At 37.7% G+C, this 26,427-nt stretch overlaps 1 protein-coding gene across 1 annotated transcript in view; it reads right to left on the bottom strand.

The window, feature by feature from the left end:
• The window catches only part of LOC121417008 (nuclear pore complex protein Nup160-like), a 73,916-nt gene that overhangs the window by 25,838 nt on the left and 21,651 nt on the right, over positions 1 to 26,427 (bottom strand). Inside the window, exons 9-19 of the mRNA XM_041610545.1 lie at positions 24,429 to 24,513; positions 22,977 to 23,045; positions 21,346 to 21,555; positions 20,868 to 20,933; positions 19,462 to 19,567; positions 19,113 to 19,278; positions 13,924 to 14,060; positions 11,962 to 12,128; positions 6,195 to 6,328; positions 3,595 to 3,831; positions 1,632 to 1,701 (exon numbers count right to left, since the gene is read on the bottom strand). Coding sequence (XP_041466479.1) covers positions 1,632 to 1,701; positions 3,595 to 3,831; positions 6,195 to 6,328; positions 11,962 to 12,128; positions 13,924 to 14,060; positions 19,113 to 19,278; positions 19,462 to 19,567; positions 20,868 to 20,933; positions 21,346 to 21,555; positions 22,977 to 23,045; positions 24,429 to 24,513 — 1,447 coding nt within the window. The remainder of the gene's footprint in view (positions 1 to 1,631; positions 1,702 to 3,594; positions 3,832 to 6,194; positions 6,329 to 11,961; positions 12,129 to 13,923; positions 14,061 to 19,112; positions 19,279 to 19,461; positions 19,568 to 20,867; positions 20,934 to 21,345; positions 21,556 to 22,976; positions 23,046 to 24,428; positions 24,514 to 26,427) is intronic.

The following is a 26,427-nucleotide window of genomic DNA, read 5'->3' as shown; positions in this document are numbered from 1 at the left end:
ACTATTAATTTCGTACGAATTTTCTTTTTTCTTTATTTATTCTTTATTTTTATTTTTCCACCCTTTTCTTGTTACCATAAAATCTCAAAATCTACATCATCAACTTTCTTCAAAATATCATCAGGTATGGGGACTTATCATGTCATGTGTATGAAACAAGTTCAAGGTCAAAAGGTCATCATGACGTCATCTAGACGCCATTTTGTAAATTCACATTATCAATCATATCTTCATTATCAATTATCAAAAATTAATCATATTTACATCACATTAACTTCAGGTCAAGGGTCAACTGTCCATGTCATCAAAGGTCATGTAAAGGTCACGACGTGCGCGTACGCGCGCGTCAAAATTTTAAAATGCTCAAAATCGCTTTTTGACCAAAGTAGAGTATGTTTCAGGTGATTTTAAGCATTTCAAAAATTTGCGCGCGCGTTCCCGCGCGTAACGGCAATTTGATACCTTGATCAACCTTCTACGACAAGTAATAAAGGAATTAGCCTCCATCAAAGTTTACAGCACGCGCGCACGCGCGCACTAACCATAGGCAATATATGTGCAAAAACATGCCTATACAAAATTCATTATAGCTCTTAAGGTAGTCCGTTGACCCCCATTTTTTTTTTCATATTCGAATAGAGTATGGATGGGAGATGTGATTTCATGTCACATTTGACCCGAAATTTTATCATGACGTCATCAAAATGGCGTCGGAACTCAAAATTCCCATTTTGCTACTTATGACGTCATCATAATTATGCAAATTTGACTCTAACTCTGTAAATATTTGTCAATTTTCGCTCAGTTTTCAATATGTTGTAGCTGAGAACATGCTCTTCTTAATTTGATGGCTTAATTCACTTTTAAAGGAATGGATCATCCTGAAAAATGGCAAGTTATAGAGGCATGTCATTTTCGCTCATTTTGTGTGCAATCTCTATGGGAAATGACTTTTTCTCAAAACTGGATTTTACATTCCTCTATTTCGCGAGCCATATCTCCATTTCTGTTCGTTGGTTTTCTCTGAGCTTTGAGTATGTTGTAGCTGAGATTGTAAGCTATAGCTTGTGTGGTCTCCATCTTCCGATCAGATGTCGGGATCATGCCCATATTTCACTTGCAAAATTGGATTTCAGATCTTCTCGTTTTGCTTATGTGTTAAGTCTATGGGAAGCGTGTAGCTCAATGGGTAAGGCATCAGACTTGCGTCCTTAGGGTCCCCGGTTCGAACACAAAAGTGGACATAATTTTTTTTTTTTCAACATTTCGCAAATGTTCCTTAATCACCATAACAATGTATATAAGTTCAAACATCGCACAATTAAGTAGATTAAAATCGTTTTTAATAAGCCTATAACATGTACAATGTGTATCGCCTACACCTACATGTATTTCACATATTCTCATTTCCCTGTTTTCCAAGAGTATTCAACATATTCTTTTCGTAATAAAAGTTCAGTTTTCATCATGATGATCATATTTACCTCAATAAACATGCTGATTGTCTTCGTGTTCATAAAATCAGAGACAGATCACCTAATTCGTCCTCATGACGAATTAAAATTCTAGTTATTATTATGATGATGACTTGTATACACAGGGGGGGGGAATGGATGAAAGATTAGTCCTACCTGTAGTTGTGTATACTGGCACTTTGACATCAAATACTCCGCAAACAGGAAGTTGGCACTGATTGGCCAGCTGATTACGGTCAAAGGTCAAGGTCAAATAAAAACTGCATCAGTTCAATATATTCACTACTAACTACACTCATCATAATTTTATTTGAATCATCTAAAACATATCTTAAGTTTAATTTCCCCTGGGGCTACATAAAATTGGATATTAAGGTACCAACTTTGTAAAACAAAATAATTGAAGATCTGAGGCTGTTAAACAAAGAGGGTTTTTTCCAGTTTCTTTTTCACCCACAGTAGGGTGTTTTATTCAATAAACCTTCAGTTTACATGTACATTTGCTTTCACATTCAATATGGCTCTATTTGTTTTCACAGTCAATGTACAGAAATAATCAGATAGTGAGTGTTTAACAGTAGTATGGTCAGTTCCCCCATGTCTGCGCGTTCTCCCAAGTCTGCGCACCCGCGTATCTGCGCGATTTTAGTTACAGAAGATACGCAACGAGCACGAACTTTACACATGCACTACATAGACAGGTATTCATAAAAAAATCTGACTCAAAATGGTGGAAAAATAATGAATTCAGGGCATTTCATGTGACGGCCTCAAAATGCAGCCTTTGTCATCAAAATCCCCGAATCGCGTGCAAAGTGAATGAGTGCGCAGAAATGGGGTACCATTTTTTTTTTTTCAATCTGAAAATGACTGCCCGAGGTTTTTTCAAGAAAATCCTATATTTCCTTTCACTTTTTAATGAGAAATTTGGTACACTTACTTTTAATAATATAAGGAACACTATTAACCAAAAGATTTTGTGAAATAAGAAGAAATTCATGCTAAATAACTCAAATTGATAGGTGCGCAGACTTGGGGCCCACCATCATACAAAGAGTAGGGTTCAACAAAAAAAAAACATCAAATACATCTTGATTACCTATCATTCAAAAGTGTTTATATAACTCAAACAAAGATTCTTGACATCTGATTGGTTGAAAGGTGTTCAATATTTGGTCCATTCTTTACTGCGTGCATTTTGTAATTTTCCATTGCACGGTGACCGTGCATTTTTTTATTTTTCCATTGCATGGTAAGCGCGCTAGCGCTCCCTCATTATAATCATGTGTATGTCTACTTACCCATGTGTGTATGTGTGTTGCGTGTGTGTGTTTACGCGCATGAAGTTAGCGCAGATTAAACTGACTGTGCGCACTCGACTCAGATCCATGAAGCAATGCGCGTCACAAAACAATGAAAGCAAAGGGCTGATGAGCTGTCGATACATGGTGTAATCCACCGACTAGCAATTATCAGAGAAAAGGAGTTGATGGAAATAGGCCAACCTAATCTTTTTTTATTTCTTTTTTTACATTTTAAAACTTTGTAACTTATATGAGTTATATAAAACAAATAATGAATGTAAATATTTGTGCAATGGAAAGAATATTTACATTCGATGAAAGATTAAAAGTTCCATTCAACGCGGCTAATGCCTCGTTGAATGGAACCTTACATCTTTCATCTCATGAAAATATTCTTCCCATCGCACGCATACACATTCATTATTTGTATACTAGTTGGGCTGTGATTTTGTGAAATGAATCCTGCATTGGGACACCCCCCCTCCCCTTGGTCATGGTTTTAGATATCCTTTGAAACAATAGCCCTGTTACAAGAACCTTTATTTGATAGTTGAAAGTTACCTGAAATTACATTAAAATTACATCAATAAAACTAGCTATTCTTATGCAAGTTTAATGAGATAGAGACATACAGAGACGATTTTTCTCAATAAAATATGATTAAAATAATTTCTTTTTGAAAATCGTATTTTATGAAGAAAAAAACGCAGTGCCGTAAGTTGAATTGCAAAAAAGTACTTAATACAGCAAAAAAGGAATGGTTGGCAACTTCATCCTTATAAACAAGTTTACATGGAACACAGTGTAAAGGATACATTAACTGAGCCAGTGCCTTCACTGCTCCTGGGAAGAATTTACCCCAATCCTGCAGTCCCTCCGCTCTCCTGTTCGCCCTCTTTGCTAGAATGGAACGGACATAGCTCCCTCCACTTCCCTGTAGGAACAACTCAACCAGGGTGGGTGAGGGTGGACTAGTCCACGATGAAGACGGGGAGGTTTGGCTGTTGTCTGTGGAGATTTCAAGGACTGCCATCTGCCTCAGGTGAAATTCCCTACAGAATTCAAAAGTGAATAATAATAATAAAATTCCGCATTTATATAGGGCTTAACACATCGGAACGTCTCTAAGCGCTTTACAGATATTACCCCGGTCATCGGATCCTTGCGTGCCTGCATACAATGTATGCACCTTCTCCACTCCCTGGGGGGCAATCCAACAAGAGTTCCAAGACTCAATTGCTAGGCATACTACATAGACTTTCACATCCTACCAAGTACCTATTTAACACCTGGGTAGAGAGTGGCAAATTGTGGATTGACGCCTTGCCAAAGGACGCTAGGCCATGGTGATACAAGACCCTCTGATTACAAGGCGAGAGTCAGAACCGCCACACCACGGCGCTTCCACCATTAACTGAGCTAGTGGATTTATAAAGCGCTTTATGCCTGAGGATACAACGCGCTGTTATTATTACCCCGGCTTTAGCTCGAGCTACCATCACCTGCGGCCAGTGCATGCAAGGAATCAATCCTGCAAGGAATTCACCTTACCTGGGTCAAGTGCAGCACAATGTGGATAAATTTCTTGCTGAAGGAAAACACGCCATGGCTGGAATTCGAACCCACGACCCTCTGTTTCCGAGGCGAGAGTCAGAACCACTAGACCACGACGCACCCACATATTCACATAAATATTCACAAAGGGTGATTCAAAGTATAATGTAGTCTTGGTAGTGGAATTCAGTTCCATTCTAGTGCTGTTTGATATTTGATTTCAATGCAGGGGGGTGTTTCACAAAGATTTAAGCATGACTAAAGTCGCACTTAAATGCCGATGCGTACATGATATGCAACGCGCGATCTTATTGATAGATGCGCATTAGTGCGCGTCCTCATGGCACGATCTGACCAATGCGGTCAAGCCTTTCATACCGTACGCAGCTTGGTATTTAAGTGCGACTCTAAGTCATACTTAAATCTTTGTGAAACACACCCCTGGTCGATTATCACCAGCAAAATATCGCCAATAACAGATGTACACCGCCGAGTCTGAAAATTCACACCTTCGTTATGAGCTGAGCATGAGAGCAAGGAAGAGGGACAAGAAAGTGAGGCCTTCAACAGAGCTTGTCCGTAAAAAACGGGCAACTGGGTACCAGCTTTCAAAGTTCTGGGTTGGTTTGAAGCAATTAATAGTGATAAACTTTTCAAAATCGACAATATTCTGGTCATATGCGATATGTCAACACAATTATAAAAACAATATCCAATATTTTTTTTCAATATCGCATAATTTTGATCGTATCGAAATATTGCCCAGCAAAATACCATTCAAATTGTGATAGAAAATGCATAGTGGGGAGTGTGGGGACGTTGTGGTCTAGTGGTTAGGACACTCAATCAGTCAGACATTGGTTTGAATCCCAGCCATGGTATGTTTTCCTTCAGCAAGGAGTTTACCCACCTTGTGCTGCACTCAACCAAGGTGAGGTGAATGGGTATCCAGTAGGATTTATTCCTTTATTCCTTGACGCCGTGACGCTTTAGAGCTGATATGGCGGCTCAGCTACGGCCGGGGTAATAATATGTTACCATGAATCAAAGAACAAAGTAACAGTGCTATATAATGTACAAATATACCAGGCTTTGAGTAAGTAAAGCGGGAATTATTTTCAGAGGTTGGACTGGCATTACTATTTTGGCCAGTGCAACCTAGGATAAATAATTCCCTCTATACTTTCCAAATAAAGGCCTTGTATATTTGTTTTATATCCTACATTTAATAAGGCATATAAAACAATAGTCTATCTACTCTTGTACACGTAGATCATCTTTTCTGAACGCGCTGCGCAGACTGATCTACTTTTCCCGAAACCACGCGCTCAGCGGAACACGGATTTGTGCCTGCGCTGTCCCTTCATGGGACTTGCCCGGTAGATTCAACTCGCTGACCGGTGCTTCTGAGAGATTGCATGATCCGTGTCTATGATCTATGACGTCAATGATGGAATAGTCGACTATTCCATCATTGACGTCACGGAATATCATAATTTTCTTAGGTGGGCTTTTCATTTTTGACATCATCGCAAAATATTGAGAATATGTTTGGTCACATGATGCTATTTAAACCAATCAGCATACATGATTCAATTTATGTAGGATATAATGAAACAACGCTCGCCATAGCTCAGTTGGTAGAGTGGGGGATTTGTATTCCAGTGACCCGGGTTCGATTCCCACTTGGTGCGCTAGTGCCCTTTGGTAAGGCCTTAATCCTCAGTACCAGGTCCTTCGGAGGGGACTTTAAACTGTCGGTCCTCTGGTTGGTTGCTTGCTTACAAGCATTCATGCTTTCTTAGCAATCAGGTAAAAAATCACCACCACCACCACCATTATTATTCAGTAAGAAACTTACACAGTCTTTGTTTGTACTGGACTTGACACACAGGATGACACCCAGAATAGAGAGTGGTAGGCTTGGAGGATGGTGCACGTTTCTGGTATTACATCACAGGTTAACTTCTTAATGCATTCAGCAGACCATGGTAGCTGAGATGGGGTAAGAATGGTAAGGTAAATAAGATTGGTATCGTATCTCAGGTTAACTTCTTAATGCATTCAGCAGACCATGGTAGCTGAGATGGGGTAAGAATGGTAATGTAAATAAGATTGGTATCGTATCTCGGGTTAACTTCTTAATGCATTCAGCAGACCATGGTAGCTGAGATGGGGTAAGAATGGTAAGGTAAATAAGATTGGTATCATATCTCAGGTTAACTTCTTAATGCATTCAGCAGACCATGGTAGCTGAGATGGGGTAAGAATGGTAAGGTAAATAAGATTGGTATCATATCTCAGGTTAACTTCTTAATGCATTCAGCAGACCATGGTAGCTGAGATGGGGTAAGAATGGTAAGGTAAATAAGATTGGTATCGTATCTCAGGTTAACTTCTTAATGCATTCAGCAGACCATGGTAGCTGAGATGGGGTAAGAATGGTAAGGTAAATAAGATTGGTATCATATCTCAGGTTAACTTCTTAATGCATTCAGCAGACCATGGTAGCTGAGATGGGGTAAGAATGGTAAGGTAAATAAGACTGGTATCGTATCTCAGGTTAACTTCTTAATGCATTCAGCAGACCATGGTAGCTGAGATGGGGTAAGAATGGTAAGGTAAATAAGATTGGTATCGTATCACTGGTTAACTTCTTAATGCATTCAGCAGACCATGGTAGCCGAGATGGGGTAAGAATGGTAAGGTAAATAAGATTGGTATCGTATCTCACGTTAACTTCTTAATGCATTCAGCAGACCATGGTAGCTGAGATGGGGTAAGAATGGTAAGGTAAATAAGATTGGTATCATATCTCAGGTTAACTTCTTAATGCATTCAGCAGACCATGGTAGCTGAGATGGGGTAAGAATGGTAAGGTAAATAAGATTGGTATCATATCTCAGTTTAACTTCTTAATGCATTCAGCAGACCACGGTAGCTGAGATGGGGTAAGAATGGTAAGGTAAATAAGATTGGTATCATATCTCAGGTTAACTTCTTAATGCATTCAGCAGACCATGGTAGCTGAGATGGGGTAAGAATGGTAATGTAAATAAGATTGGTATCATATCACAGGTTAACTTCTTAATGCATTCAGCAGACCATGGTAGCTGAGATGGGGTAAGAATGGTAAGGTAAATAAGATTGGTATCATATCTCAGGTTAACTTCTTAATGCATTCAGCAGACCATGGTAGCTGAGATGGGGTAAGAATGGTAAGGTAAATAAGATTGGTATCATATCTCAGGTTAACTTCTTAATGCATTCAGCAGACCATGGTAGCTGAGATGGGGTAAGAATGGTAAGGTAAATAAGATTGGTATCGTATCTCAGGTTAACTTCTTAATGCATTCAGCAGACCATGGTAGCTGAGATGGGGTAAGAATGGTAAGGTAAATAAGATTGGTATCATATCTCAGGTTAACTTCTTAATGCATTCAGCAGACCATGGTAGCTGAGATGGGGTAAGAATGGTAAGGTAAATAAGACTGGTATCGTATCTCAGGTTAACTTCTTAATGCATTCAGCAGACCATGGTAGCTGAGATGGGGTAAGAATGGTAAGGTAAATAAGATTGGTATCATATCACAGGTTAACTTCTTAATGCATTCAGCATACCATGGTAGCCGAGATGGGGTAAGAATGGTAAGGTAAATAAGATTGGTATCGTATCTCACGTTAACTTCTTAATGCATTCAGCAGACCATGGTAGCTGAGATGGGGTAAGAATGGTAAGGTAAATAAGATTGGTATCATATCTCAGGTTAACTTCTTAATGCATTCAGCAGACCATGGTAGCTGAGATGGGGTAAGAATGGTAAGGTAAATAAGACTGGTATCGTATCTCAGGTTAACTTCTTAATGCATTCAGCAGACCATGGTAGCTGAGATGGGGTAAGAATGGTAAGGTAAATAAGATTGGTAAAGTATCACAGGTTAACTTCTTAATGCATTCAGCAGACCATGGTAGCCGAGATGGGGTAAGAATGGTAAGGTAAATAAGATTGGTATCGTATCTCACGTTAACTTCTTAATGCATTCAGCAGACCATGGTAGCTGAGATGGGGTAAGAATAGTAAGGTAAATAAGATTGGTATTATATCTCAGGTTACCTTCTTAATGCATTCAGCAGACCATGGTAGCCGAGATGGGGTAAGAATGGTAAGGTAAATAAGATTGGTATTATATCTCAGGTTACCTTCTTAATGCATTCAGCAGACCATGGTAGCTGAGATAGGGTAAGAATGGTAAGGTAAATAAGATTGGTATCGTATCTCGGTTTACTTCTTAATGCATTCAGCAGACCATGGTAGCTGAGATGGGGTAAGAATGGTAAGGTAAATTAGATTGGTATCGTATCTCAGGTTAACTTCTTAATGCATTCCGCAGACCATGGTAGCTGAGATGGGGTAAGAATGGTAAGGTAAATTAGATTGGTATCGTATCTCGGGTTAACTTCTTAATGCATTCAGCAGACCATGGTAGCTGAGTTGGGGTAAGAATGATAAGGTAAATAAGATTGGTATCGTATCTCAGGTTAACTTCTTAATGCATTCAGCATTACCATGGTAGCTGAGATGGGGTAAGAATGGTAAGGTAAATAAGATTGGTATCGTATTTGTTACCAGGACTACGGAAATGGCGGCTTAAGGATGATAGATTTTGATTTATTTGTGAAAACTCAAAGAGTAATGTGGTTAAAACGGTTGCTTTATGGGGAAAGAAATATGGGATGGAAGCGTTATTTTGACTATAGCTTTAGAAAAGTGGGAGGTAGGTTTATTTCACTCTGTAATTACGATGTTAAATTATTAAATTTAAAAGCACCAGTGTTTTATTTTGATATGTTAAGGGCTTGGCAAGATATGGAGGAAAATCGGAATTTTAGTGCAGGAAAAGCTAATCCAATTTTTTTCAATAATAAAGATTATATTTTGAGAGGTAAAATGATTTTTGATGAAGACTTGTTTAAGAAAAATATTTATCTAGTAGGTCACATTCTCGAGGAAGAGCAGGTGAGAACAATCGATTATTTTCATAATTTAGGTTTGAGTGCTGAAAATATCATGGAAATTTGGAAGTTAACTGATGTAATTTTGAAAAGCGGAAAATATAATGGGAATTTCCACCATTTATGCTCGAATGACGTACACAAGTACAATATCTCTTTGAAGATGTTTGGAAAGATAATTTTACTGAAAGATGTACCTTCTAGAAAGGTTTATGAAAATTTTGTAATAAATTTACAACATCTCTATACTTTACAAATAAGGGATGGCCACAATAATTTTGATGTCTCAAAAAAAGAAATCTCAGGAATATTTATAAGACCTAGAATCACAATAATCTTACCAAAAGTAAGAGAATTTCAATATAAATTACTTCATGGTGCAATATACACCAACGAACATTTGTTCAAATTTGGTTTTAAAGATACTAATATCTGTTCATTCTGTAAACATAACCCGGAATCTTATGAACATTTATTCTGGCTTTGTAATGATGTTAAAGCTTTATGGCAGAGGGTCATTGAAAAACTTAGTTTGATAAAGCTTCAAAATGCAGAGTGGAAAGATATACATGTGGGAATTAATGGATCCGATCTTGAAGTGAAATTTTGTAACACGGTAATCTTTTTAATGAAATATATCATTTTTAGATCAAGGTCAGAAGGTAGAGTTCCTACTCAAGAAGAGAGTATTCAGAGAGTCGTAGAATATCGAAATGAAGAAAAAGCAATAGCTATTAAAAGGAACAAGTTAGACAAGCATTTATTAAAATGGGAGAGAATGTACCGAAATGGCAGGACTGAGGGCGATATCCAGGTGTGATTTGGGAGAAAGTGATTGTGTAGGTGTGTGTGAGGGTGTATGTGAGGGTGTGTGTATGTGTGTTTTGGGGGGAGGGATAATGAAGTTTTCCTTTGGGATGGGTGATTCTTTGGGATGTTTTTTTTATTTATTTATTTATTTTTTTTTTTTTACTTGTCGATTTCTTTTTTTTGATTTGCTTTGTCTTTGATGAGTGCAAGCCAAGTAATCTCATATAGTTTTAAATCATTGTTGAATATTTGATACATGAAAGGAAAAGTGTTAGGCATATTATATGTATTTTTTTAAGGGGATCCTAGTGTCAGTATATCTATTTGTTAATTGGTTTGTTTTGGATTTGGGTCTACTTTGTTTTGTTCTTTCTTTGTATTCCATGTATAAATAGCCCTCCACAAATGTGCAAGGGAAGACTTTTTGATTGGGGCGGGGGGGGGGGGGGGGGGGGGGGGAGGAGTGGTGTTTCAAACATTTTTATAACTGATTTCATTGTTTCTCCTTTAAGTTATATATGATTTATGCTGGTATTAAGTTAGTGAAAAATGTCCAAATATGAAATGTAAAATATTATGTGTTTTGAAATGTTAATTTGAAATGTTATATATTTTTGTTCATGGAATCAGAATAAAACAATATGAAAAAAAAAAAAAAAAAATCTCAGGTTAACTTCTTAATGCATTCAGCAGACTATGGTAGCTGAGATGGGGTAAGAATGGTCAGACCATATAAGATTGGTATCATATCTCAGGTTACCTACTTAATACAAGGCAAAAGCGATTTTGTGTCTCGCCCACTTATGAAAATAACCAGAAATATCGTGATTTGCGAGGGCACGCAACAGAATTGTATCAAAACTTCATTGTGAAATGACTGGGATGGAATAACGCTTGTCATAAAAGCCTTGCATGTAAATTTTAATGTTGACCTAAAGATGACCTTTGACCTTACCATGTGACCTCCGACTGCAGCCTAACATGCAGGTCCCCAAGTCCATCTACCATCCAAGTTTGGTTGAAAAGCGACTTACGGTTGCGGAGTTAGGTGTCATAAGAGAGTCATGCATGTAAACTTTAATGTTGACCTGAAAATGACCTTTGACCTTACCATGTGACCTCCGACTGCAGCATAACATGCAGGTCCCCAAAATCCACCTACCATCCAAGTTTGGTTGAAAAGCAACTTAAGGTTGCGGAGAACTTTAGGTGTCATAAGAGAGTCTTGCATGTAAACTTTAATGTTGACCTGAAAATGACCTTTGACCTTACCATGTGACCTCCGACTGCAGCATAACATGCACATCCCCAAGTCCATCTACCATCCAAGTTTTGTTGAAAAGTAACTTCCGGTTGCGGAGTCAGGTGTCATACGAAAGTTTTGGATGTGAATAAAAGTAGTCTTACCTTCAAATAAATTTACAGATTGCTAAATTTCAAGTGCATCTACAGGGGGGCATAACTACAAACAATCATCAAACTCTGAATTAACCTTTAAATGCTGCTATGTTTCAAGTTTAGCAACTACATCATATAAACCTAACTATTTTACCTCACTCAGGGAGAGGAGAATGTGCACTGTAACTCACCTGTGATTCTAGTCTCAAGATCAGACACAAGAGAACAAGAAACTGCATCTTGCAGCACAGTATGAACATATTTTAACTTACACTTCTTATTCTAGTTTCAAGCTCAAATACTCAAGGACCAGAAGTAAAGTATGAATTAATCTTTATCATTTGGCAACATAATGTGAACCTATCTCAACTTACCCAGGGAGTGGAGAATGTGCACTGTAACTCACCTGCGATTCTAGTCTCAAGATCAGACACTCGAGAACCAGAAGAAACTGCATGAATTCCAGCCTGAGTTGGGAGAACCTTGCGAAGCCCGCAGCCATGCAGACTACAGAGAGGTCACTACTCAGAGTATGGTGTGTGGGACTATGGGCAATGCCTTGGCCAAGATGACCTAAAAAACAAACAAAAAAAGAAAAATGAAAATAAGTTATATCCCACTATGGAAGCTTAAAAGTGCCACCGAGATGTTGAGATAATTATCTTGGGAAATCGACATCATGATAGCAAAAGATCAGATGACGAGATCCCGGATCTCGTCATGTCGACATCTTTTAGAAGGGATGATCAGATGACAAGATCCCGGATCTCGTCATGTCGACATCCAGTGGAAGAGATGATCAGATGTCATGATCTCGTAACTCGTCATGTCTACATCTCTTAGAAGAGATGATCAGATGACATGATCATGGATCGAAGATCTTGTCATCTGATCATCTCTTCTAAAGGATTTCGACATGATGAGATCCGGGATCATGTCATCTGATCATCTCTTCGACAAGATGTCAACATGACGAGATCCGGGATCTTTTCATCTGATCATCTCTTCTACAAGATGTCAACATGACGAGATCCGGGATCTTTTCATCTGATCATCTCTTCTACAAGATGTCAACATGACGAGATCCGGGATCTCGTCATCTGATCTTTTGCTATCATGATGTCGACTTTCCAAGATAATTATCTCAACATCTCGGTGGCACTTTTAAGCTTCCATATCCCACACATCAAAAATAGTGTATCCTATTGCCAAAGCAAAAATACCTCATTTGATAAAATGTAAAAACATTGTTGACTGCCAAATATTTCTTCTAAATTGTTATAAACTTTTTACGCTTCAATGGATGCTTGCTGCACATTTTCATCAAGGGTAATCATTTGGTTGATATGACTAAGCAATCATTTCCTCACTAATAAATATACCTTTCATAGAGTTTTCAATTTTAAAAATTCCCCCCTCCCCTTGTTCCATTCTCTCTAGCCCTTTCCACACCTGTCAACCTCTGGGAATGAAAAACTGTATTCTGTGATAAAAAAACTGTATTTTTCCCAAAAAAAGTGTATTTCGTAATAAAATGCGTGGCGCATTCGCTCATCGCGGCGCTCAAGCTGCATGCAAGCTAAAATGCGCACTGCTCTTGATGTTGATCCAGATGTTGATGAAATAAAAAAACATTTAAACGTGTGCATTTCTCACCCTGCTTTTAACAAAATGATTAAAAAAAAACAAGCTACCTGAAATTACATTGATCTAATAACCACATTGGTGTAAGTTTTATAAAAAATTGAGACATATAGAGATGATTTTTCTTTTAAAAATATATGATTTTGTAAAAAATAAATAAATAATTTTTTTCCATTTTTTTTACAAAAACATACTGCTGCATTTGGGTTGCAAAAATGTACCGGTTGGCATGTACCGGAGCCAGTTACATCCAAATGAGAGAGTTGATGACGTCACTCACTATTTCTTTTGTTTTTTATTGTTTGAATTATACAATATTATGACCTCCTTGCCTGAAGCACAAAATGCTAAAATAATGGAATTCCACGTGTGCAGGGAGGAATGAAACTTCATTTCACATGACAATGACGAGAAAATAAAAATATTTCATATGATTAAATACAAAAGAAATAGTGAGTGATGTCATCAGTTCCTCATTTGCATACCGACCTAGGTGTGCATATAACTGTTTTGTTGAAAATAAGCGGAACTTTGAAATGTCATAACTTTCTTATTTTACATCCGATTTTGATGAAATTTTCAGCATTGGGCTTGTCTGATTTTTCTCTTTTTATTAAAATCAAGTTTTTGTTTGGGTGGACTTGTCCTTTATTATCTCTCTCTTTATCACTTCTCTCCCAAACTCCACTTCTCTATTTCATTCTCCCTTTTTTCTTCTACTTACTCAATTCAGCGAGAAGATTTTCAGGTTCACCTCCTGCGACGTCGACAAGGTGAAGAACTGTTCTGAAAACTCCCGTTGGGTCCATAATCCTACTAAGAGCTTGTGAAACCTGCTCCCTTATAACTTGATTCTGTGGACTAGATATAAACAAATAATTTAGAACCATGCCTGAAATGTCTAGTCCATAATCCTACTAAGAGCTTGTGAAACCTGCTCCCTTATAACTTGATTCTGTGGACTAGATATAAACAAATAATTTAGAACCATGCCTGAAATGTCTAGTCCATAATCCTACTAAGAGCTTGTGAAACATGCTCCCTTATAACTTGATTCTGGGGACTAGATATAAACAAATAATTTAGAACCATGCCTGAAATGTCTAGTCCATAATCCTACTAAGAGCTTGTGAAACCTGCTCCCTTATAACCTGATTCTGTGGACTAGATATAAACAAATAATTTAGAACCATGCCTGAAATGTCTAGTCCATAATCCTACTAAGAGCCTGTGAAACCTGCTCCCTTATAACCTGATTCTGGGGACTAGATATAAACAAATAATTTAGAACCATGCCAGAAATGTCTAGTCCATAATCCTACTAAGAGCCTGTGAAACCTGCTCCCTTATAACCTGATTCTGTGGACTAGATATAAACAAATAATTTAGAACCATGCCTGAAATATCTAGTCCATAATCCTACTAAGAGCTTGTGAAACATGCTCCCTTATAACCTGATTCTGGGGACTAGATATAAACAAATAATTTAGAACCATGCCTGAAATGTCTAGTCCATAATCCTACTAAGAGCTTGTGAAACCTGCTCCCTTATAACTTGATTCTGGGGACTAGATATAAACAAATAATTTAGAACCATGCCTGAAATGTCTAGTCCATAATCCTACTAAGAGCTTGTGAAACCTGCTCCCTTATAACCTGATTCTGGGGACTAGATATAAACAAATAATTTAGAACCATGCCTGAAATGTCTAGTCCATAATCCTACTAAGAGCTTGTGAAACCTGCTCCCTTATAACCTGATTCTGTGGACTAGATATAAACAAATAATTTAGAACCATGCCAGAAATGTCTAGTCCATAATCCTACTAAGAGCTTGTGAAACCTGCTCCCTTATAACCTGATTCTGTGGACTAGATATAAACAAATAATTTAGAACCATGCCTGAAATGTCTAGTCCATAATCCTACTAAGAGCCTGTGAAACCTGCTCCCTTATAACCTGATTCTGTGGACTAGATATAAACAAATAATTTAGAACCATGCCTGAAATATCTAGTCCATAATCCTACTAAGAGCTTGTGAAACATGCTCCCTTATAACCTGATTCTGGGGACTAGATATAAACAAATAATTTAGAACCATGCCTGAAATGTCTAGTCCATAATCCTACTAAGAGCTTGTGAAACCTGCTCCCTTATAACTTGATTCTGGGGACTAGATATAAACAAATAATTTAGAACCATGCCTGAAATGTCTAGTCCATAATCCTACTAAGAGCTTGTGAAACCTGCTCCCTTATAACCTGATTCTGTGGACTAGATATAAACAAATAATTTAGAACCATGCCAGAAATGTCTAGTCCATAATCCTACTAAGAGCTTGTGAAACCTGCTCCCTTATAACCTGATTCTGGGGACTAGATATAAACAAATAATTTAGAACCATGCCTGAAATGTCTAGTCCATAATCCTACTAAGAGCCTGTGAAACCTGCTCCCTTATAACCTGATTCTGTGGACTAGATATAAACAAATAATTTAGAACCATGCCTGAAATGTCTAGTCCATAATCCTACTAAGAGCTTGTGAAACCTGCTCCCTTATAACCTGATTCTGTGGACTAGATATAAACAAATAATTTAGAACCATGCCAGAAATGTCTAGTCCATAATCCTACTAAGAGCTTGTGAAACCTGCTCCCTTATAACTTGATTCTGTGGACTAGATATAAACAAATAATTTAGAACCATGCCTGAAATGTCTAGTCCATAATCATACTAAGAGCTTGTGAAACCTGCTCCCTTATAACCTGATTCTGTGGACTAGATATAAACAAATAATTTAGAACCATGCCTGAAATGTCTAGTCCATAATCCTACTAAGAGCTTGTGAAACCTGCTCCCTTATAACCTGATTCTGTGGACTAGATATAAACAAATAATTTAGAACCATGCCTGAAATGTCTAGTCCATAATCCTACTAAGAGCTTGTGAAACCTGCTCCCTTATAACCTGATTCTGTGGACTAGATATAAACAAATAATTTAGAACCATGCCTGAAATGTCTAGTCCATAATCCTACTAAGAGCTTGTGAAACATGCTCCCTTATAACTTGATTCTGGGGACTAGATATAAACAAATAATTTAGAACCCTGCCTGAAATGTCTAGTCCATAATCCTACTAAGAGCTTGTGAAACCTGCTCCCTTATAACTTGATTCTGGGGACTAGATATAAACAAATAATTTAGAACCATGCCTGAAATGTCTAGTCCATAATCCTACTAAGAGCTTGTGAAACCTGCTCCCTTATAACCTGATTCTGTGGACTAGATATAAACAAATAATTTACAACCATGCCTGAAATGTCTAGTCCATAATCCTACTAAGAGCTTGTGAAACCTGCTCCCTTATAACCTGATTCTGTGGACTAGATATAAACAAATAATTTAGAACCATGCCTGAAATGTCTAGTCCATAATCCTACTAAGAGCTTGTGAAACCTGCTCCCTTATAACTTGATTCTGGGGACTAGATATAAACAAATAATTTAGAACCCTGCCTGAAATGTCTAGTCCATAATCCTACTAAGAGCTTGTGAAACCTGCTCCCTTATAACCTGATTCTGTGGATTCAATACAAACAAATAATTTAGAACCATGCCTGAAATGTCTAGTCCATAATCCTACTAAGAGCCTGTGAAACCTGCTCCCTTATAACCTGATTCTGGGGACTAGATATAAACAAATAATTTAGAACCCTGCCTGAAATGTCTAGTCCATAATCCTACTAAGAGCCTGTGAAACCTGCTCCCTTATAACCTGATTCTGTGGACTAGATATAAACAAATAATTTAGAACCATGCCTGAAATGTCTAGTCCATAATCCTACTAAGAGCTTGTGAAACATGCTCCCTTATAACCTGATTCTGGGGACTAGATATAAACAAATAATTTAGAACCATGCCTGAAATGTCTAGTCCATAATCCTACTAAGAGCTTGTGAAACCTGCTCCCTTATAACTTGATTCTGGGGACTAGATATAAACAAATAATTTAGAACCATGCCTGAAATGTCTAGTCCATAATCCTACTAAGAGCCTGTGAAACCTGCTCCCTTATAACTTGATTCTGGGGACTAGATATAAACAAATAATTTAGAACCATGCCTGAAATGTCTAGTTCATAATCCTACTAAGAGCCTGTGAAACCTGCTCCCTTATAACTTGATTCTGGGGACTAGATATAAACAAATAATTTAGAACCATGCCTGAAATATCTAGTCCATAATCCTACTAAGAGCCTGTGAAACATGCTCCCTTATAACCTGATTCTGGGGACTAGATATAAACAAATAATTTAGAACCATGCCTGAAATGTCTAGTCCATAATCCTACTAAGAGCCTGTGAAACCTGCTCCCTTATAACTTGATTCTGGGGACTAGATATAAACAAATAATTTAGAACCATGTCTGAAATGTCTAGTCCATAATCCTACTAAGAGCTTGTGAAACCTGCTCCCTTATAACTTGATTCTGGGGACTAGATATAAACAAATAATTTAGAACCATGCCTGAAATGTCTAGTCCATAATCCTACTAAGAGCCTGTGAAACCTGCTCCCTTATAACTTGATTCTGGGGACTAGATATAAACAAATAATTTAGAACCATGCCAGAAATGTCTAGTCCATAATCCTACTAAGAGCCTGTGAAACCTGCTCCCTTATAACTTGATTCTGGGGACTAGATATAAACAAATAATTTAGAACCATGCCTGAAATATCTAGTCCATAATCCTACTAAGAGCCTGTGAAACATGCTCCCTTATAACCTGATTCTGGGGACTAGATATAAACAAATAATTTAGAACCATGCCTGAAATGTCTAGTCCATAATCCTACTAAGAGCCTATGAAACCTGCTCCCTTATAACTTGATTCTGTGGACTAGATATAAACAAATAATTTAGAACCATGCCTGAAATGTCTAGTCCATAATCCTACTAAGAGCCTGTGAAACCTGCTCCCTTATAACTTGATTCTGGGGACTAGATATAAACAAATAATTTAGAACCATGCCTGAAATGTCTAGTCCATAATCCTACTAAGAGCTTGTGAAACCTGCTCCCTTATAACTTGATTCTGGGGACTAGATATAAACAAATAATTTAGAACCATGCCAGAAATGTCTAGTCCATAATCCTACTAAGAGCCTGTGAATCCTGCTCCCTTATAACTTGATTCTGTGGACTAGATATAAACAAATAATTTAGAACCATGCCAGAAATGTCTAGTCCATAATCCTACTAAGAGCTTGTGAAACCTGCTCCCTTATAACTTGATTCTGGGGACTAGATATAAACAAATAATTTAGAACCATGCCTGAAATATATTGTCCATTATCTACTCAGAGCTTGTGAAACCTGCTCCCTTCTTACCTAATTTTGTGGACTAGATATAAACAAATACTTCAGAACCTTGTCTTCAATAATTAGTCAAAAAAGCGCTTGTGTGAATACTACTTGATTTTGGGGACGAGATACATTAAAATAATTTACAACCTTGTCTGAAATATCAAGTTCATAATCCTGTTATGTATAAAGTTTCTTGCACTCAAATCAACCCTTTTCATCAAGACTTTGTACTGTGGAATAATCTCTACATGAATTTTGAGTATGTGAAATCATGTTCAACAGCTCAAATTTACTTACATACACAGCAGCATGAACTCCTTCCTTTCATGTCAACTAGGCCACTACCATTTACAGCAAAACCAGAAAATGCTTTTGCCATCACGCTAAAACAGAGCCACTGGGAAAAAAGTTTTCAAAACGGAAGTGGCTACGCTAAACAAATATGGTATTATTTATTGTTACATAGAATCCCCTTCTTTTCTCAATGAGATAAGTTCCGAACACAAATCAAACCAATCCTGACTTGAAATTATATCCACGCTTACCCATTCGATATGATGATGCTGCTGGCGAGTTTCTGGGCGATATCCATCGGAGGCTGGAGCTGCATGAGAGAGTCTACGAATCCTTGCATTTCCATGGCAACGGAAGACGATGAGAGAAGATTGATGCATTCCTGGAGTGATTGGATGTCCTGGATGATGGTGGGGTCTATTTGGAAATAAAATAAGTTAAAAGGGATTTTAAAGAGGCAGTCTAAGTGAGAAGTCAGGAGAGGAAGGCTGAAAAGAATTATCATCATCATCATCAACATCACCATCATCATCATCAACGTCACCATCATCAACATCATCACCAATGTTACCATCACCATCATCATCATCATTGAATTACCTTGATCAGACAGTTCTAATCCCAGATCTTCCATACTAAACACTCTCTTGATTCCCATGTGGATGTCCTCCACCAGACCTACTGGCTGAAGAACTGATATCAGATTCTGAAAAGAGATGAGGTAAGACCACAAAGGAAAGAGAATGAGAATAATAATAATAATAATAATAATAACAATAGGCATCTATATAACGCCATCTATCTAGAAATATTCTATTCCGAGGCGCATTGTTATTACCCAGGCTTTAGCTTGAGCTGCCTTTCAGCGCTCATGCATTCAAGAAATTAATCCCATTCACCTCACCTGGGTTGAGTGCAGCACAACGTGGATAAATTTCTTGCCAAAGGAAATTACGCCATGGCTGGGATTCGAACCCATGACCCTCTTGTTTCAAAGTCAGAATACTAATCCACTGGGCCACAATGCTCCACATTACAAATACAGTAGATAAATAAGAATTATAGATAGATGACTAAGGTCCCCTTGACACCAAATGAATTTCCCGCTACGTTGTTGAAATTCAGAAGAAAACCAAGGAAGCATCACCAACTTCATTTGATCCTCCAGAAAAACGTGAAATCGTCAAGTGCATGCTACGTCCACACCATGTCCGTGTGAAGTTCATGTTGCGCGATTTGTGTTCCCACTATGCTCATGTCGCACGCAGAAGCGGTCCATGCTGTGTCGAAACGGTTCCCGCTATGTTCTGACTACATCCAGGAGATTGCGAGACTTGTTGTTCCTTTGTCTATTTGGACGTAGCGCCAGCTGAGTGTGTGTGGTGCCACGTAGCGGTCATGTATTGGCAGTACAGTGTTGCCACATTCTTTCTGTGTCTGCTACGTCTATGCTACGCTGATGGAGCTGTTAGTAGGTCCTGACTATAGTGGTTCTGACTCTCGCCTTTCAAACAGAGGGTCGTGGGTTCGAATCCTAGCCATGGCGTGTTTTCCTTCAGCAAGAAATTTATCCCACACTGTGCTGCACCCAACCCAGGTGAGGTGAATGGGTACCCGGCAGGATTAATTCCTAGAATGCACCAAGCGCCCTTAGCAGCTGGAGCTACAGCCGGGTATATAGTGCGCCACTGAATAGGCAACTAGATAGATTGGCGCCTCATAAATGCTATATTATTATTAATTACTATGCATCGTTCAGATGGGTTTACGAAGACCATGCAGGCTATTGCAATGTCAATAACAGTTCTTGCTACGCTCTCAGTATGCTCTGTAGCAGTGCCCACTGCACCATGGCCAATTGATGCAGCATGAACTTCAAGGGCGTAGCATTGGTGCAGTGGGGCAACAGAATAATAAATAGATGTTTACGAATTATGAATATAGTAGATGAATAGACCTAAACATCCCGCAAAACAATAATGTAGTCAGTGAAAGAATGGACTTACTCTTTTGATGAGGCATGGCATGTGTGTGTTAGAATCTAAGAAAAACCCTAATGGCTTGTTGGCGACCTAGAGAGAAAGAGAGAAAAAGACAGAGAGAGTGAGTGACAGACAAAGGGAGATGAGTTGAAAAGAGAAGAAAAGATTAGGGCATAATTATTCTAAGCACTGAAATTAATATATAAAAAATTATTTTTGACATCTGAAGACCTCTTTTCATAATAGACATGAAGAAAAACATTTTATCAGACAATTCATCATTTTGAACTCAAAATAATAATCCTTCCTAACTTTTAAGGTTTTTTTTTCAATTATCAACCGGAATTGATTAAATACTTTAGGACAGATATTTTGGAGCACATTTAGTTTCATTTGCATCTTGCTCAAGAATTGTGCATATTCAGTGATGTTTTTCATATGAAGCAGAAATTTTTTTTATCTAAGTGTAGGAGTAATTCCCCTAAATAGAACAGCCACTTACTTGATGATATTCCACGCAACATGCTAAAAACTTGCTCATGCTCTGTTCCACCAGTTGCCTGTACTCCCCCTGGGATACTTCCCCTCCGCCAACCCTCTGTTGTATCTCTGTTTCCACGACGATGGACGCATCCTGACGCAGAACCGAAGGGTCGGGAAGATCAACCTCCATCAGACTTCCGAGATCTGAGCCAGTTGAACGGCTGTATGTCTGTAGACGTCAAAAGAGATTTATCAATATAATACAAATAGAGTTTGCATGAGGTGAATAGAACGTCTCTCCTTTAACTCAAACTGTATGTAACAGCACTGCACGAATAGGCTTATTTGCTATTTTTTGTTTTAATAATAATAATAATTGCCTTAAAGTGATTGGTTAACATTGGTTTGAATTTTTAAAAATCTGAGCTAGAAGGTCACACTTGTTACCTGTGTCTGTGATATGTTACAAAAATGAAGCCCTGAAAAAATTGCGTTCGAAAATCATTATTTAGTGCTTCAAAAATTGAAATATAAAGTGACCGGAAACACCATCTTAATTTCATCCCATACAGTTATGTGTACTATTTAGGCGTCTATAAGACACCTATTTACAAAATCGGGGTTTGCCTTGTAGTTTTAGCTTTTCATTCTCAATAATGGTTGTTTTCAGGGTTTATTAGTTCTAATACATGCACTTGTACACATGTTTCATCTTGGTTTGAGAATTTTTTAAATCGGCTGCTCACAAAGTTAAACAATACCTTTAAGCAATATCATGAATACTGTGAAGAACATTTATGAAAATGTGAAAAGAGTTATTAAAAGTAATAAGCAAAATCTATCTAGCCAAGGTGGTATATTATGCAAATAACACACATTTATGAGTGTGTTATGGCCATACAGCCCACTCCGGGGTAATTTGCATGTTATTGCGAAGGCCCGAGATGCCTGCATTGCCACTAACATCACATTCTAAAGTGTGCATTATTTGTTTTATAAAACGGTTCGGCAGTGTGAATTCATAGTGAAAAAAATCGTGCAAATGTAGAAGTCCACACATTCTTTCTAGCATAACATCACAGATGACTCAAGTATGGGTGCCTTAGCAAGTGCCGGCAGCATGCCTATCTCCATTGAAAGAATGCATATTTCAGATGGCATCTCAATTTTTGCACGCTATCGGGCAACCGATGCACCCAACATGATGCCTGAAAAATTCACAGCTCAGAGGTTGCGTAGAATTAAAGCACCAACATGTGACTTGCATACGCACTCACTAAAGGCTACATCCTTTAACCCGTTTTATAAAATCAATTATATGTGAAACATTTTGGCCCGAATTTACAAAGGTGGTTTTTAAAACCATCGGTTGAACTCATTGTTGTATTAATGAGTCCACTCTTCAAACAGTGGACTCATTAATAAAATAGCGTACTTAACCATGGCAACAGGCGTCCATTGTGAAAAAAGCGCGCATTAGCATTGGACATTTTTTTAATAAGCGTAATTTATACAGGAAATCTGCATAAACCATGGGTTCAACCAGTGGTTTTAAAAACCACCTTTGCGAATTTGGGCCTCTAACTTTACGTCAATCGGTCATAGTGGCTGACCTGTTTGAAGTGTTGTTCAATGGCGTATGGTACTTACATGAAGAGCTTTGAGAATGGTTTGAACCGAGAACCTTCCAGGCTTAAAGATGTGATCCAAATAGGCTTCCTGATATCATATGAGAGATGGCAGAGAGAGAGAGAGATGGAGAGAGATAGGGAGAGATAGGAAGAGAATGAGAGAGAATATATAAGAAACCCCACTTGATATCACTGTGACACTGTGCCAATGGTTAACTTGGGAGAGAGAGAGCCAATAAATTCAAATTGTGCATGAGCTGAACAACGAAATCACTCATGCATGCAATGCACCCCTCAAAATGCAATAGGCCTAACAATAGCTGTGTCCGTAGCACTCCACTGGCTGCACAGATATGTGTTCATTGCACGTTAAGGGTTTAAAAAAAGGGAAACTTCAATTTACAGCTGGTACTTCGCCAATCACAGCTCACCGTTCAGCGGCCATGGTCTCTTTTGGTTTTTATTATATATTGTTTCGCTCTGGCGTTCTAGTCAGTCATGCAATTTTACTCCGATGAGTGCATGTCGAAAGCTTCAGAGTGTCCAGTTTAAAGGCTATTTCAAGAGGCTTGAATTCTAAGTTACTGTTCCTAGCATAGGAAATTCTTTGTATCCTATTTTCATTGTGATAGATTCTAAGCTTTCATCTCAATTTTAATCGCTAATAATATATGAAAAGTTCACTCACAGGGGTGTTCAACAAGAAAATGTTAAAGGTAAGAGCGACTGTTAGAACGACTGGTGAACCTTTCTGACATGCTAAACATGATGAACCAATGAACATTTTGGTGTATACCATTTACAAGAAAGGATCACCAGGCAGTCGTTCTTAAAGGTACATGTAAATGCCAGTTTTGGTAATGATATCAAAATGAGTTCGTACAGAATCCAATGAAATGACCACCAAAGTGTCTGTTTGTATAAATAAAACATACATGTATGTGCCAAAGGATTCTGGAAGAAATTGAGAAATTAGCAAATAAGCACAGGATTCGGGTCAAGCGTCGGGCACGACATTCAAAGCAATCATAATAATACACTGTCCCGCGTGCGCTTATCTGTGTTGGTGATCTTCAGTGAGTATTTTTCAGCGTAGATTTCAAGATTTCACACATTTCAGTTTATGTGACTGTACCAGATCAAGATCCTCGATGATATACACTGTACTGACAATTAAGCCTGGTTTTACAGACTTTCTCATGAAATCAGTGTTTACTGCAACTACTGGCATTTCTCTTTAAAATAACATTGCACAGCACAGACTTCCAGTTGTTTGTGCAGTTCATAATACAAGTACAAATACCATCACATTAATGATCATACAAGACTTGTAAATCAACAGCTATAATGGAGCAGGGGTAAGCATATATTGACATATTTTGAAAAGAATACTTTACTGAAAAGAATATCGGGTAGGCACTACATTTTCATACTTCTATACATGTTTTATTACAATATTTTTCAGACTTACCCGAGGGTCGAGAAATGATGGAACTTGGACACTGGTCAGCTGGTCAGTTTCCAGGTATACAGGTAGCCATCCTTCCGTTCTTTGCCTGTATAAACATTAACAAATCAACAACTCTATTGAACAGAGCCTACTTTGATTAATGGGCCCCATGTTACAAAGAGTTGCGATTGATCCGATCAATCACAACTATGGTGGCCAGCAATGTCAGTATCTATTATATTATGCGTGTTTGCTCAAAATATTTTCTAGCTATGATGTATTTTCATGCATTCATCGTTGTCTTGAAAATTCACTGTGCTTCTCTTTGTTTACAAAAGACATTGTGCAAATTTCCTGTAGATGAAATTACATGTATAACCCTGGTGGATTCCATAGACTTACAATTGATTGGATCAATCGTTACTCTTTGTATGGTAAAATGTGGGCAATTCAAGGCCCCGTCATACAAAGAGTAACGATTAATCCAATCAATTGTAAGTCTATGGCAATCCACCAGGGTCATACATGTAATTTCATCTACAGGAAATTTGCACAATGTCTTTTGTAAACAAAGAGAAGCACAGTGAATTTTCAAGACAACGATGAATGCATGAAAATACATCATAGCTAGAAAATATTTTGAGCAAACACGCATAATATGATAGATACTGACATTGCTGGCCTCCATAGTTGTGATTGATCGGATCAATCGCAACTCTTTGTAACATGGGGCCCATTAAAGGTATTGTTTAGCTTTGTGAGCAGCCGATTTAAAAAATTCTCCAACCAAGATGAAACATGTGTACAAGTGCATGTATTAGAACTAATAAACCCTAAAAACAACCATTATTGAGAATGAAAAGCTAAAACTACAAGGCAAACCCGATTTTGTAAATAGGTGTCTTATAGACGCCTAAATGGTACACATAAGTGTATGGGATGAAATTAAGATGGGGTTTCCAGTCAATTTATATTTCAATTTTTGAAGCACAAAATAATTATTTTCGAATGCAATTTTTTCTGGGCTTCATTTTTGTAACATATCACAGACACAGGTGACAAGTGTGACCTTTTAGCTCAGATTTTTTTAAAGTCAAACCAATGTTAACCATTCCCTTTAATCAACCTTGTTGTTCATGTACACTCTGGGCACCATCTTACCAAGAGTTACGATTGATCCGATTAACCACAACTATGGAAAGCCAATGAAGCCAACATCTAAAATGCATGTTTGTTCAAAATATTTTCTAAATATCAGTTCAGTTCAGTTTGGTTTATTTTTAGATCTCACAAAATATCAAATCCAACGTACCGTCCATCAAAAGACAAGACAAATGTTATACAATTGAACGTTCAGATTGGAGACAGATATATCAATAAGATGAGGATATGAAAGGCAAACTATCAAAAAGCAGAGCTTGTAATTTATAGTTTCCCTACTAATAAAATTATAAGTAATTGTCAACTTGTTTTAATATCAATATGTTACAAGAGAAGAAAGAGAAAAAATATTTCCTAAAAAACGAGAGAACGAAGAAAAAATATGCTGTTTAATCATACGTTCATTGCGCTTTCTTGGAAAGTGAGGCTGCTTCTCTGTGTTTACAAAGGATATTGTGCAAATTTCCAGTAGAAAAAAATATTACATTGTTGGATTTCCATACATTTGAGGTTGATCGGATCAATCATGTCTCTTTGTAAAATGGGGACCCTTATCCCCATTTTTTCTCCATTTTTACTTCACTTTAAGAACTACTCAAACCTTGATAACTTCAGAGCATTACACTTTTTCTCACTTCAAGAACTACTCAAACCTTGATAACTTCAGAGCATTACACCTTTTCTCACTTCAAGAACTATTCAAACCTTGATAACTTCAGAGCATTACACCTTTTCTCACTTCAAGAACTATTCAAACCTTGATAACTTCAGAGCATTACACCTTTTCTCACTTCAAGAACTACTCAAACCTTGATAACTTCAGAGCATTACACTTTTTCTCACTTCAAGAACTATTCAA

This window comes from Lytechinus variegatus, chromosome 6, assembly GCF_018143015.1.
Source record: "Lytechinus variegatus isolate NC3 chromosome 6, Lvar_3.0, whole genome shotgun sequence".
In the NCBI taxonomy this organism is placed as follows: Eukaryota; Metazoa; Echinodermata; class Echinoidea; order Temnopleuroida; family Toxopneustidae; genus Lytechinus; species Lytechinus variegatus.
The sequence above is the reverse complement of the archived record's forward strand: the minus strand, read 5'-3'. Positions and strand labels throughout refer to the sequence as shown.